General features: G+C 30.0%; 1 protein-coding gene across 2 annotated transcripts; it reads right to left on the bottom strand.

Annotated features, from left to right (window-relative positions):
• Window positions 1-2905: 2905 nt before the first annotated feature.
• On the bottom strand, window positions 2906-4889 carry LOC107892894 (uncharacterized). Of its 2 annotated transcripts, none has more exons than XM_016817914.2 (2): window positions 4754-4889; window positions 2906-3429 (listed from the first exon to the last, which is right to left on the bottom strand). In XM_016817914.2, the coding sequence occupies exons 1-2, from the start codon at window positions 4827-4829 to the stop codon at window positions 3203-3205; spliced, it is 303 nt and encodes a 100-aa protein (XP_016673403.1). In that variant the 5' UTR covers window positions 4830-4889; the 3' UTR covers window positions 2906-3202. The 2 variants fall into 2 exon arrangements, with proteins under 2 accessions (XP_016673403.1, XP_016673404.1); XM_016817915.2 differs by having other exon boundaries at window positions 2906-3426.
• Between the last annotated feature and the right edge of the window lie 8214 nt (window positions 4890-13103).

Here is a 13103-nt window from a genome sequence, read left to right as displayed (position 1 = left end):
AGGATAATAAAAATATTAATGACATGCCTAGTTAGTGAAGAATTAGAATTATAAAAACATTTTTATTTAACATCTTTGATCTTTCTCTAATTTTTTTATTGATGGCAAAAACATATATAACTGGGAACCAATTTACATAATTTTACAAAGCATAAAGCATTTTCTCCTCTAGATTAGATTGGTTGATGAGCTTATAGTATATGTAATACCCAAATTTTACCCAGCCTGAGCCCAACTATTAAAACTCAGATATGAAAAATATCAAATAAATAAAGGTCCAATAATAGTCCAGCTATAATTCAATACAATAGGCCCAATTTCAAAACACCCAAAATTTAAACCCAAACCCAAAATACATTACCCTGGCCCAAATACTCCTAGCCCAAAACTGAAACAAATAGAAACCCTAGGGTTTCTGGGGTCTTCAGCACCCGCTTTCCCTCAGCCTCACGCACGCACATAGCACCACTCACGCGAGCCTCCGTACGCGCGCGCCCGCGCACATCCGTACGTGCCACGTCCCCAACCCTACACGCCGTACCTGCAAGAGACAAACAAACGAGCAGCAAAGCAGACACCAATATCACACAAAAGGAGCAGAGAGAAAAGAAACAAAAATGACAGAACGGGGGCGATTTGTTTTCATTTTTATTTTTCATTTTTCTGTAAATAGAGACTATAATAAGACCAAGAGCGTACTGTAACGGACACACGCATTCAATATACAAAAATTGAGAATACAAAAATTCAAAAAATAGAGAAAGGTGATTTTCTGGGTTTTTATTCCTTTCTATTTTGCTTGTTGCTTGATTCTTTTCTTTACTTTCTTTTTCTAGTTTTTATGTCCATCAATCGTTGTTCAAAAGAGAAATATTAGAAAGAAAGGGAGGGACGTACCTGGTAGCGTGATCTTGGCCCTCTTCGCTGCCATCGGAGAACGGGCTAGGTTCGAGTGCCGTCTGAATGTTCTCAATGCACAGAGCGGCGCAGGGTTTTACTTTAGTTTAGGTTTTGTTTTAATGTTGTGGACGACAATTTTTTTAGGGTTTATTTTAGTTTAATCGCAAGATTTAAAACGTCGTCGTTCAGAGCCCATACATTGGCACTGAAATGGTGTCGTTCGATAGCCCGATCCAGGCGGTGACCCTTCCGGGGTAGGATCCGCACATACTGGACTAGGGGTCTATTTGCTTAATAGGTTCTTGCGTGTTCATCGAAATTGCAATTCTGATTTCCTTTAATTTATTTGTAATTGGTATCACACATTTGGTTATGTTTTCATTTAGATCCAAGACTATACGGCGTTGTTCAAGGCTGAGACTCGAGCGGTGACCCGACCCGAGGGCAGGATCCGCGCACTTGGGTTTATCAGTCTATTTGCGCGACAAGTTCCCCTTTCTTTTGTGTTGTTTCAATCTGGTTTTGTTTATTTTTTTTAATTTGTACCACACATTTGGTTTCGATTCCATTTTGATCCATATTTAAATGGTGTTGTTTTCTGTGTTTGGTTTTGATCTTTTTTTTTTGACGATTTGATATAATTTATATGTATATTTTGATGTTTTATCTTTGTTTTAAATATATCAAATATTTACGTAATAATATTTTTTACATATAATAATATTCTTCATATACATATAAATTATTAATTATTTTAAAAATATGTGTTAATATTATGGTATTAGATATTATTAAGATTATGGATTTCAAAAGTTTTTAATATATATATGTATGTATTTTAAATCGATTTTACTTATATGTAATTCAGTTTTTTTTTAAAACTTACTTACGTATGAAATTTTTTTATATACATATATATGTATGGTATATTTATATGGTTATGTTTGTATACTATTTTTGTGAAATTAATAAATGTATATTAGTTGTTATGAATTCGTTTCAAAATATTGTTCTATAATGTTATTATCATTTTATGTCAAGTTTATTTTAAGTTCATGTATAATGTGAATACAATTATTATTATTACTTTATTTGTATTTATTTATTGCTTATTTGTTATTTCTTAGTCTAAGTTTGAATTATCATTTATCTTTTGCATCATATATTTCTTTTAAATTTTTTTTCCTATTTCATATTAAAAAGGCCTAGCGTTTATAATTCTCGAGAGAATTGCGCCCTAACTTACTGGGTTCCAATTTTTCTCGATGAATTTAAATAGCTATGTGCTTATTTTATTTAAACCATATCGTTTTAACTAAGCATTTAGGATTTCAAAATGTCGGATCCTAACTTACTGGATGTGACATTCTGTTATCTCGATGTTAAAATAAAGGCAATGTTTGATGTTTAAGAATTTCGAGAAAGTGAACCTTAACTTACTGGATTCGGATTTCTCGATTGACTTAAATAGTCAAGTATCCTTCTAAAAGCACATGATTTTCTAAAAAAGAACAAATCTAATTTTGAAGATTGAATGTTCACACCCTAACTCATTGAGTGCGACAATTTATCTCTTCGAAATGAATGCGTCTTATCATTAAAGTTTTCTCACCAAAGGATCGTATCTTAAAATCTTTTCAAAATTCGACAATAAAACATTGAACAATCAATTCGGTACTAATTTTGGGCGTCACGAGGGTGCTAACCCTTCCTCGTGCGTAACCGACTCCCGAACCTGTTTTCTCAAAATTCGTAGACCTAAAATCGCTTTCAAGGTGATCCGATCACACTTCATTAAAGACCGGTGGCGACTCCAATTTTCATTGTTTTTAAGTCGACTTACTATTTTTTTGTTTTTCACAAAAAGGGGTTTCGACAATATAAAACACCATTACCCCTACCACAAGTATTTTCCTCCATTATTTCCCTTACAAGCATGTGATGTGATAGTTGTTTCTTTTTTCTTTCTAATTAGTATAATTAAAAAAAAAGTAAAGAATAAAAATAGGAAAAAGACACGCTTAACATTCCAGCGAATTGGAGAGTGGAGAGATAAAAGGGTTCAAATGTACAAAATATATGCACTTCCTTGCAAAATCCACATTGGAAGTCATCAAAGATTATTATCAAAATGAGGAAGAAGATCAATCCTACCAGCAATTTCCACAATCAATTGGTGAATAGAAACAGTAAAAAATGCTAAAACACCAAAACTGTGCAAAACCATTGAATGAAACCATTTCAAAAGCCATCCTGACTCCCAAGGATGCTTCTATTATTGCATTGCAAGCATCACCATAATTCAGCCCGATGCAGTCTTTTTCTGCTGAAAAATGACAGCGTAGATGGGAATAATAATACCAATGCTAAAAGCTGTGAAAACACCAAGAGACATCTTCAGCTTCTGATTTTTTATCCTATCCAAGTTGTACATATGCTTAGCATGAAGGTAATATGGTTCATCATGCCCATGTGCATGGCCTCCCCCCATCCGCTTAATTGCAGTTGAATGAATCCCCTTATTGGCTGCTACAAACACAACAAAAATATATACCCATTGGAGGTTTTAACATAAAAGAATAACATCTTACAAGCCAAGTTCCTGAACAGTTTCTTTCAGCATCTGAAAATTCTGGAATTCATGCCCATAAGCTCAACAAAGAAAGACAGGCTCCAAATGGGAGCTAGAAGAGAACCATTGGCGTGCCTTTGAATGGTCCTACTTAGCTAAATTATAGACTCCATCTAGGATATGACTATTCATTTTAGACTTGATATGGTATCATCAAGAGTAAAGAGAGTTATTTTCACAACAAGAAATATTATGCATTGCATTCTAAAAGCCAATTAACCACCTTAGACAACATCCAAAACCTACATAACGAAATTGCAATTAAGGTTCCTTTTATATTTGCCAAGCAATAAATAGCAAAGCAGACAAGAATATTGCAAGTTGTGTTCAACTTTCAGCTCATAGCCATTACACTACCAATCCAGGCACGGGTTCTTTATGAGTCTCATTCAAACCCAAAGTCGGCAGATTTAGCATCCAATCATTCTCCAAAATCAATGGAATCATTGCATTTTTTAGCAAATATCGTGCCTGAGAATGTCAGGTAGACATTCATTTGTTGAAGAGGAGAGAGAAAGTAGTCAATTCAACTAGAGAGCGCTGAAAGCCACCAGTGGCCACAATCATCAGATGAAAGGGTTTGCCAGTTAAAAGTTAAGAGTAACATGCAACGCTAGAGATGGTCACATAAATGCAAAATAAAAAGCACCTCAAACACTTAAAAATAGAAAACGCAAAGCTTATATCATCTGAACAAAAAAAAGCTACTAAGGCCCAGAAATTTTGACATGGCTCAGAAGTTGCAAAAGCAACATTATTTAAATAAAAAAACAATAAGATAATAGTCATAATCGCTGGTTAAACCTATAAGCAAATGCAACAATAATGGATGCTTGAAACCAACATATAATGAATGACCATAGAGTTCACAATTGACATCTAAAGCCCCATCTAGCATTGTTGTTGACACAAAACTTAGAAAATAACAGCTTTGTGGTTTAGAAGCTAGGTTTTGAATAAAATAAATATTGTTTTTCATATCTCTTAAAACTTTTTGACATTTCAATTTATCACAACATTTCTCGGCAATAAAGTGAAATTAATTCGAATAGCTTCAATCAGTTCTTGACGCATTAGGTTACCACATTGATAAACACACAATAATAAAGAATTCCAAACATCCAGATGATTATCTTCCATTCTTTACTTATATTTTCATAGCCAAAAACAAAACCTAATTAAACTAAAAAAAAAAACCAAAATCGCTACTGGATCACTAACTTGACTTGGAGAAAAGAGATTGAGACGAAGAATTCAGAATCTTAGAAACCGATCTAAGGCCACCGTTCAACGCCATTGCTTCTTCACAAAGATATGAATTGTAACGATTGATGTTTGCCTAGTTCCACAAATAGCTGGCCTTTTCTCAACTCTACCATGCCCTTTATTTATATATTCAAAGGTGTGGACTGTGCACACGTGTCATTGGGCCAACACCTTTATATTATATCAAGTAAATATTTCTGACTAATTCTTTTAAATATTAATTTAATTAATATAACCATTTTAGTTTTGGTTTTTTAGGTTAAATACGGATTTTAAATCCATCCACCAATAATCAATCATGTGAACCGATTACTTTCAATACAAGGATGATTTATAGGTGGAATGAGTTTTAATTCAATTGATTTAATCGTTAACTCCTTAAATTTTGATATATGGCTATATTGTATAAAACGATTAAATGGTAATTAAAATTAGTCAGAATATGCGGATATATTGATGCTTATTGGTTATTGTATGGATTGCTTCGAGCATTCGGGTGTATTGACATTGTTGCGCTTTGTGTATTCAGAGTTCAATTTGTATTGTTTAAGTTGCGTACTATGCACAATGAAATATTGTCATTGTGACACTTGCACCGTTATTTATTGGTCGACATTGGTAGTTCAGTTGGACATTCATGTGTCTGAACATTTTTTTTTCTTGTACTACTTAGACAAATCGACTGAATAAATTAATTAATCAAACTGTCTTTGATGCAATGAATTGATTGAAACTAGTTTATTATGGTTGTATTGTTATTGAAAGCTTTGCAATCATATACTTGCACTAAGTAAATTCTATCATGCTTTGAAATAGTATTGAGCAATTTTCACTCAGTGCATCAATTGATTGTTGCCGTGCGCAAGATCAAGGTAGTGAGGAGGGACTTTGTGGTAGCAATACTCTTGAGCTCATTCACACTCTATGAAGCATAGATATGGGTATGCAATATGAATACGACATGATATGAACACAATAATACAATAAATTTTTTTAAAAAAATGAGAATACAACTTCGCGATAAAAAGTATTTTTATAATGTTAAAATACTTTGAATAAATGAAAATATTAACACTTCTCATTAATATATATGTATTCTCATTACACAAAATATAAACTACATTTTTATAATTTCAATGTCATTAAACAAAATCTCTATCTACCTTTAAAAATTATCTATTGCTTTAGAATGATGTGATTTAGAATTGAAAGGGTTAAAATGCCATACTAGAAAAAAAAAAAGGATTTGGTTATTTGACAATATTGCAATGCCATTAAATTAAAGGTTGGGGTTAAATTTGGAAGATTATTTGCATAAATTAAAATATAAAAAGTTTATTATATATATCAAAGTTATACATGAATTATGATTTACTATTTATTTGGATATACGAATTTTGAGTCCGTGCATTTTGATGAATGAATATTAAATTTAGTTCAATTTTCTTAAATCATTAACACAGTATTTGATGTAGTATCATTTTAGGCTTCTTTTTTACATATGTAAAAAAGAATTTATTTATCTAAGATGAAAATTATTCGATTTATTTATTTTTAAATATTTATAATTGAATTAAATCAAAGTTTTATATGTACAATTAAAACAAATTAAATCTGATGTATTGTGTAAAATTGATACTTACCTCTATAATTAACATTGATTGAATCCAAAATTATTGATTAATTAAAGAAATATGATTTCTTTCTTGCAATGTTGAGTTGAACTAAGTTATGATGCGAATGTACAGTAGGCATATCATTTATAAATATTTTATAGCCCATCCCTTTTGTGTTTAAAATATTATAAATTTGTATAAAAGCATTACATGCTAACAATTTATTTAATGGGAAAATATTTAGCGTAGTGAAGTTTTTAGACTTCACAAGTAGAGTCAAGAGGTTGACAAGTATCCTATAGAAGTATAATAAAATATTAAAAAAAATTAAAAAAATTAAAAAAGGATACATGACCGTTTTTAAGGCTGCTTGTGAAATAAAAAACCACTAACCCTTTATTTAATATGAATTTTAACATGTTGATATATTTATATTCTGCTTATGCTATTTTTATGCGGTGTATAATTATGTTTCATATAAATTTGTCATAATGATTTAATTATTAATCTACTTATATTTACTTAAAGTTTGATATTATATTTTTTATTTAAAGTCTTAATCCAATTTTCCAAAGTATAGCGAAGAGGTATGTCGTCATTTTCAAGTTCAATCTATACCCTTAATAAAAAGACTTGTAACAAAAGATGCAAAAAGAGAGCACTTTTCAAGTTCCATTCATAGCATGTAACGATTCGGTTTTCGTTAGTGATGCACTGAATTTCTTAAACTGAGCTATTTTGAGAAATTAAATTGAGAGGTTTTCGGAAATGGGTATGGTAGTGGATTAGAGAGTTATTGTTTGGTAATTAGACATTAATTAGAACTTATGCACTAAATTGTAAGACTAACAAAATTAGAACTAGTGAGGGGTTTATTTAATGCGTGAATATTAAAAAGTACGATTTAGAGAGTTAGGGGTATTTAAGTAGTAATTTTCCCAAACCCTTGTAGCAAAATCCCCATTTGGAATTTGCAAGAGGGAACAGTTTTTGGGGAGTTACTTTCACGAGTTCTTCCAAAAAAAACTCTCAAATTCTCTTCATTCCAATTTGCTTTTTCAACTCAACTCATTGATTTCAATTTATTCAAATCCAAGGCAAGTTATATTTTCATTTAGGCTTAATTGCAAATCACCCTTAATGTTTGCTAATTTTTCATTTTCCCTAATTCTTTTTTTTCAATTGCACCTTTTTTGTTGCAATTTTATTCAAATAGGTCCTTTTTTTGTGTGGAAATCGTTAAATCATCAACGGTTAACAATATTTGCTGACTGTGCGTGACAATTGTCACTGACTAGGATGGCGCGTCAATAAAATGATGACGCGGCTAGTAAAATTCTTTTTATGAAAATTAAATTAAAAGTTCACCCAATTTCAAAAAAAAACTTTAAGCTTGTTTATCTCTTGAAAATATTTTTTGAAATATAAATATTTTTTTTAATTTGAAAGATATTTTTAATTTTCATGAAATTGTAATATCTTTCATTAATATATATTTTAATTTTTCATGAAAAAATATTTTTTATATTTTAAAAATATAACTTTTGTAATTTTTCAATTTTATAAAATATTCATATTTAAAAGAAACTAAATTTTATATTTATATATATTTAATTTTTTTGAAATTTTATTAATGTCATTCTTTTTTTTATAATTTTAATGAATTGTTGACCTGACATATAAAAAATAGTGACACATCATCAACTAAACACACTTGAGGTATCAATTAACGTTTGGCATTGACAGTTAGTCAACCAACAATCACGTCAACATTCCTATCTAAAAAATGATTTATTTGAATTAATATGCAACAATAAGGGTGCTATATAAAAAATTAAGACCAAGTAAACATTAAGAGTAAAATTTGTAATTACATATTTCATTTATTTCTTTCATTAAAACAAGAATTTTTATAAAATAATTTTGGGAAACTCTCTTTTTCTCTTTTCTTTGTTTCACAATAGCTTGTGCAAGAAGAAGAGAAATTGATTTTTGATTTCTTTGTTGAATTTTGATTTTTTTTTCAGTAAAGCAAAGGTTTTTCTAACATTAATCAATGATCGTTAATCTTTGGAACATGATTATTGAATTTATCTCCATTTATTTTCCATTTTAAAGCAATTTTCAAATTAGTGAGGGAAATTTTTTATTTATGTAACTCTTGTTATTTTAGAACTTGATTTAGGTTAGTAAATGAGTTTAAAATGGAGTGTGATGTTTAAGAATCAAGTTAGAATATTATTGGGTGAGAATTGCTTAAGTTATCAGTGTTGAGAGTTTTAGATGTTTCCGGTATAGAGAGATTGAGCTGGTGTTGCTGTTGGTTTTTGGACATTTAGAAATCCCTAATGTTGTTTCTAAGATTAGATTCTAAACTCGGTTAAGTTCAATTATGTTCTCTTAAGTTTTCAATGGAATCGAGAAAGCTCTTACTATATCAAATTGCATATCATTATTAATTTTAAGAGGTTTTAATGCTTGATATATGTTCCTCTAACTTTATCTTACTATTTCAGTTGATTATTGTAGCCAAGAATGTGACCGAGACATTGAAGGCCAATGGAAAGGAAAATTTGTTGAAACTTGAAATTTTAGTTTGTGCTAGCTTTAACTAAATTCCTAGTATAATGTCTTTAAGAGATTTAGTTTAAGATGCTGTTGATATATTGTTGTCATCTAACTTGATTGGGTGTGCCATGATTATGCCTTGAATATTATTTATAGTGTGATTAAAAGAAAATGCTTGATTGTGATGTAAAATGAGATTGATGCTATGTTTTGAAGTGATGTTGGATGAATTATATTAATTATGGATAATACTTTATGTTTTAATGTGTTCTAATTTCAAAATGTCTTATTAAACAATGTCAAATATGATCCGAGTACATTTGATATGTTATAGGATTTGTTTGGTATCAGATGAAGTATTTGTCACTTATGTGCATATCATTAGGCGCTTGTGCATGTAAATACATTTTGACACTTGTGTGCATCATTATGGAGTGTTAGGGGAACATATGTTTACATGTATTAGAGCTTTTATGCTTGACTGACATTTGTATGCATCATGTGGAGTGTTAGGGTTTAATCCGTACATTCGTGGTTAATACTTAATGCACACTTTAGTCCTTGAAGTTTACTACTTATTTTACTTTGCCCCTAAAGTTTTTGTTGGTCCACTTCAATCCTTAACGTTATCATTATTGCATGACGGTGATATTTATTGTTTATTTCCTTGCTTTGTAACAGTCTATTTAATTTTTGGATAATGATTTTTATAATGTACTTGCATTTACTTAGCATGTCGATTTCTTTATCAAGAGCCTTACATGCTTGAGTGAATATTGTTATAAGGCTACAATGATTATTGAAAATGTGTTGGAGACATGGAGGTGGTATTCAGGATTCAAGTTGGATGTTATAATGATATTGTATAGTAGATTAAGCCTACGCCATGATGAATTTTGCTGAGGTAGGTAGATTTTGCGTTGTTGGAGATTTTTGTTACGTTGGACATGATCTTTAACTAAGCTTTTATGTATCAAATATGTTGAATATGGTCTTACTGCATTTTAGACACGTTAGGTTGGAGGTTGAGACTACACTTTTTGCTTTATATTTGTAGTCTTGGATTTGGGTATCCATACCTCAAGCTTAGGTAGCGAAATCTCATAGGGTGAGTTACCATGGTTTCGATATATTGGAAGTCAATAACTGAAGTAAGAGAGAGCAAATTTTGGTTAAAATTGATGAAATCAATTAAACCAACTCAATCGATTTAGTCAGTTTCGATTTGAGCAGTTTGTTCAATTTTTTCTATTATGGGTTTGACTTTGTTGATTATTTTGATTAGTTATCGGTTTTAAAATTTTCATATTGACCCAATCGAAAGAACGATTTAATTTAATATATTTTTTAATTATTTAAAATATAATTATAATTTATAATTTATAATTTATAAAATAATATTATTCAAGCCCAATAACTAAAGCTAGTTACCTAATCGAACAGATCGACCTAAAGTCGATATTTGTTGATTATGGTTGATTAAGTCAATTCAATAAAAAAATCAACCGAAAAAACTAAATGCTTTCACATAATTAAGGGTCACAAGTATCAGAACCCGTTCTTAAAGATATCGGTACAGGGTGTCTAAGTACCGATACTTTTGACCTTGCATGTACTGATACTTGTGATTTGTTGTACCGGTACCTTGCAACTTGAGCTATTGTTTTCTAATTTGCATGTCATGTGTCAATACTTTGGGTGTAGATTACTCGAGACTCAAATGATTTTATAAGGTCATTATTCCTTGTAATTATTAATGAATGATCTATGCTCAATTTTAAGCGACAATAAATATTTGATAAATGTTTAGAACATGTAAAGATTCTATGCAATACTGTTTGGGTTGCTCAATGACCAATGTGCCACTTCATATCCAAGTTGGGTCAGTGGATCAAGTATAAGATGTTACATTTAGAATCCATAATTGTTTTTGTCACTAAAGTTTATAGAAGAATGTCACTTGGAGTTAAAGTACTCTCAAAGGTGGCATGAAGGCAGGGGCAAAATCAAGATTTGTTTTTAGATGCCGAAATTAAATTGTAATTTTTGCGATAGTCAAAATATAATTTTACCATTTGAATAGCCTATAATTTTTTATAATTTTTAAATGATTTAATAGAAATTTTATCATTTTTAGGAGGCCAAAATACAATTTTACTTCTACTAATTTAAATTTTAAAATTTTAAAAGATCTAAATAAAAAAAATTTATTTTAGAGGTGCCGGCACTTGCGAACCCCCTAGATACAACCCTGCCCGAAGGAAAGCATTTTGCAGCTAATTTTGAAGTTGCAGATAGTGATGAGGAGCAAGCTCAAGAGTTAGGATCAGTTCTTCATTGCTTAAAAAAAGCACTTTTGACTCCAAAATCACTTTTGAAAGAAAAGCTATGAAGAACAAGCTGCTTTTGGCTGAAATTTTTAGCTTGCAGAAGTGCTTTTCAAAAGCACTTTTGAAAAGGAGCTGAAAAGGAGAAGCTAAAAATTTTAGCTTTTCCTCTCTCAAAAGCACTTTTGGTGCTTAATTACTTTTTCACCACTCCAATAACATAATATTTTTCTTTTTTTTCTTGGTGCTTAATTACATTGTGTTAAATCATTAATTAAAATAAAAAATATTTCTTAAAATACTAATTACAAATATTTAATGGTTATATTTAAATATTTAAAATATAGTTTATATATTCTAATTAAATTTTATAAATAATTAATATTTATTGCTTAAAAATATTTACAATTTATATTTCATATATTAAATATTAACAAAAGTTATAATATTTTTTATATTATTACTAAATAAATAATATTAACTAATTTAAATATTATTTAAATGCATATTTGTTACTTGATAATAACATGTCTAAAATGGACATTTTATTTCTCAAAAGCACTTTTTAACAGCAATGCTAAACACTCAATTTTAAATCAAACTTTTCAAAAATACTTCTAAAAAATACTTTTCCACAACACTTTTCAAAAGTATTTTTCAAAAATAATGAAGAACTAGCCTTTAAATGTTGAGCTCGTTGTTACAACTACTCTTGTTGTAACACCCCTTACCCGTATTCCTTACCGAAACAGAGTATGAGGTATTACTAAATTTTTAAAAATTTTCGACAGCATTCCTACTTATTTTTGCTTAAACCTCCTGCAAATTTAGAACACATTCCAATATACCAACCAATTTCATTTGTATAAACACACATATAGTTTAACTATTAATAAACACTACATTTAAAAGGGAACCATAACATATATTTACATGATGATCCCACATTACATAAAGTGTCTATACATGCCATAAAATTTCGGAACACTAGTAGTAAAATACCCCAAATGTGAAGGATAGTGTAGATGATTGTCTGACTTCGTTCCAATTTCCGAGTTGTTGGAAGTCACTATAACCAAGAGAAAAATAAAATCGAGTAAGCATATAGCTTAGTAAGTAAACACATGATAAATAAGTAATTACTCCATAACTACACCAAAATATAAACTTATTCATGAATAACTTTATTGTTAGGCAATTTCCAGCAAGCTGTTTTTCTGCGTCATAGTCGCTAATTTATTTTATCTGGAGCTACAGGCTCCAAATTGAGTTTTGTAAATTTCCCTGAACTAGACTCATATACCATTTCACCATAAAAATTTCAGAATTTTTAACCCAGCCAATTAGTACAGTTTATTCATTAAACCTTCCCCTGTTTCACTGCCCAACGGTTCTGACCCTTCCTCACTAAAATTTACTTAACTCTCTGTACAAAATTTGAAAAATGGTTTTTCTTGTTTCTAATAAAAATAGACTCAATAAGGATTCCAGGGATATAAATTTCATGCCATAATTATTTTTTTACAATTTTTGGTAATTTTCCAAAATTAGAACAGGGGATCTCGAAATCAATCCAGCCCTGTTTCAGTAAAATTCAGATATCTCCAAAAATACAACTCTTTTGCTTATTCTATTTCTTTCATATGAAAATAGACACATTCAGCTTCAATTTCATATATTATTCAGCTTCCCATTCATTTTCCACCATTTATGGTGATTTTTCAAAGTTACCCAACTGCTGTTGTTCAACACAGTTTATAATTAAATCGTTCCTTTTGCGTTTTTGATTTTTCT

This window comes from Gossypium hirsutum, chromosome D09, assembly GCF_007990345.1.
Source record: "Gossypium hirsutum isolate 1008001.06 chromosome D09, Gossypium_hirsutum_v2.1, whole genome shotgun sequence".
Classification (NCBI taxonomy): domain Eukaryota; kingdom Viridiplantae; phylum Streptophyta; class Magnoliopsida; order Malvales; family Malvaceae; genus Gossypium; species Gossypium hirsutum.
The sequence above is the reverse complement of the archived record's forward strand: the minus strand, read 5'-3'. Positions and strand labels throughout refer to the sequence as shown.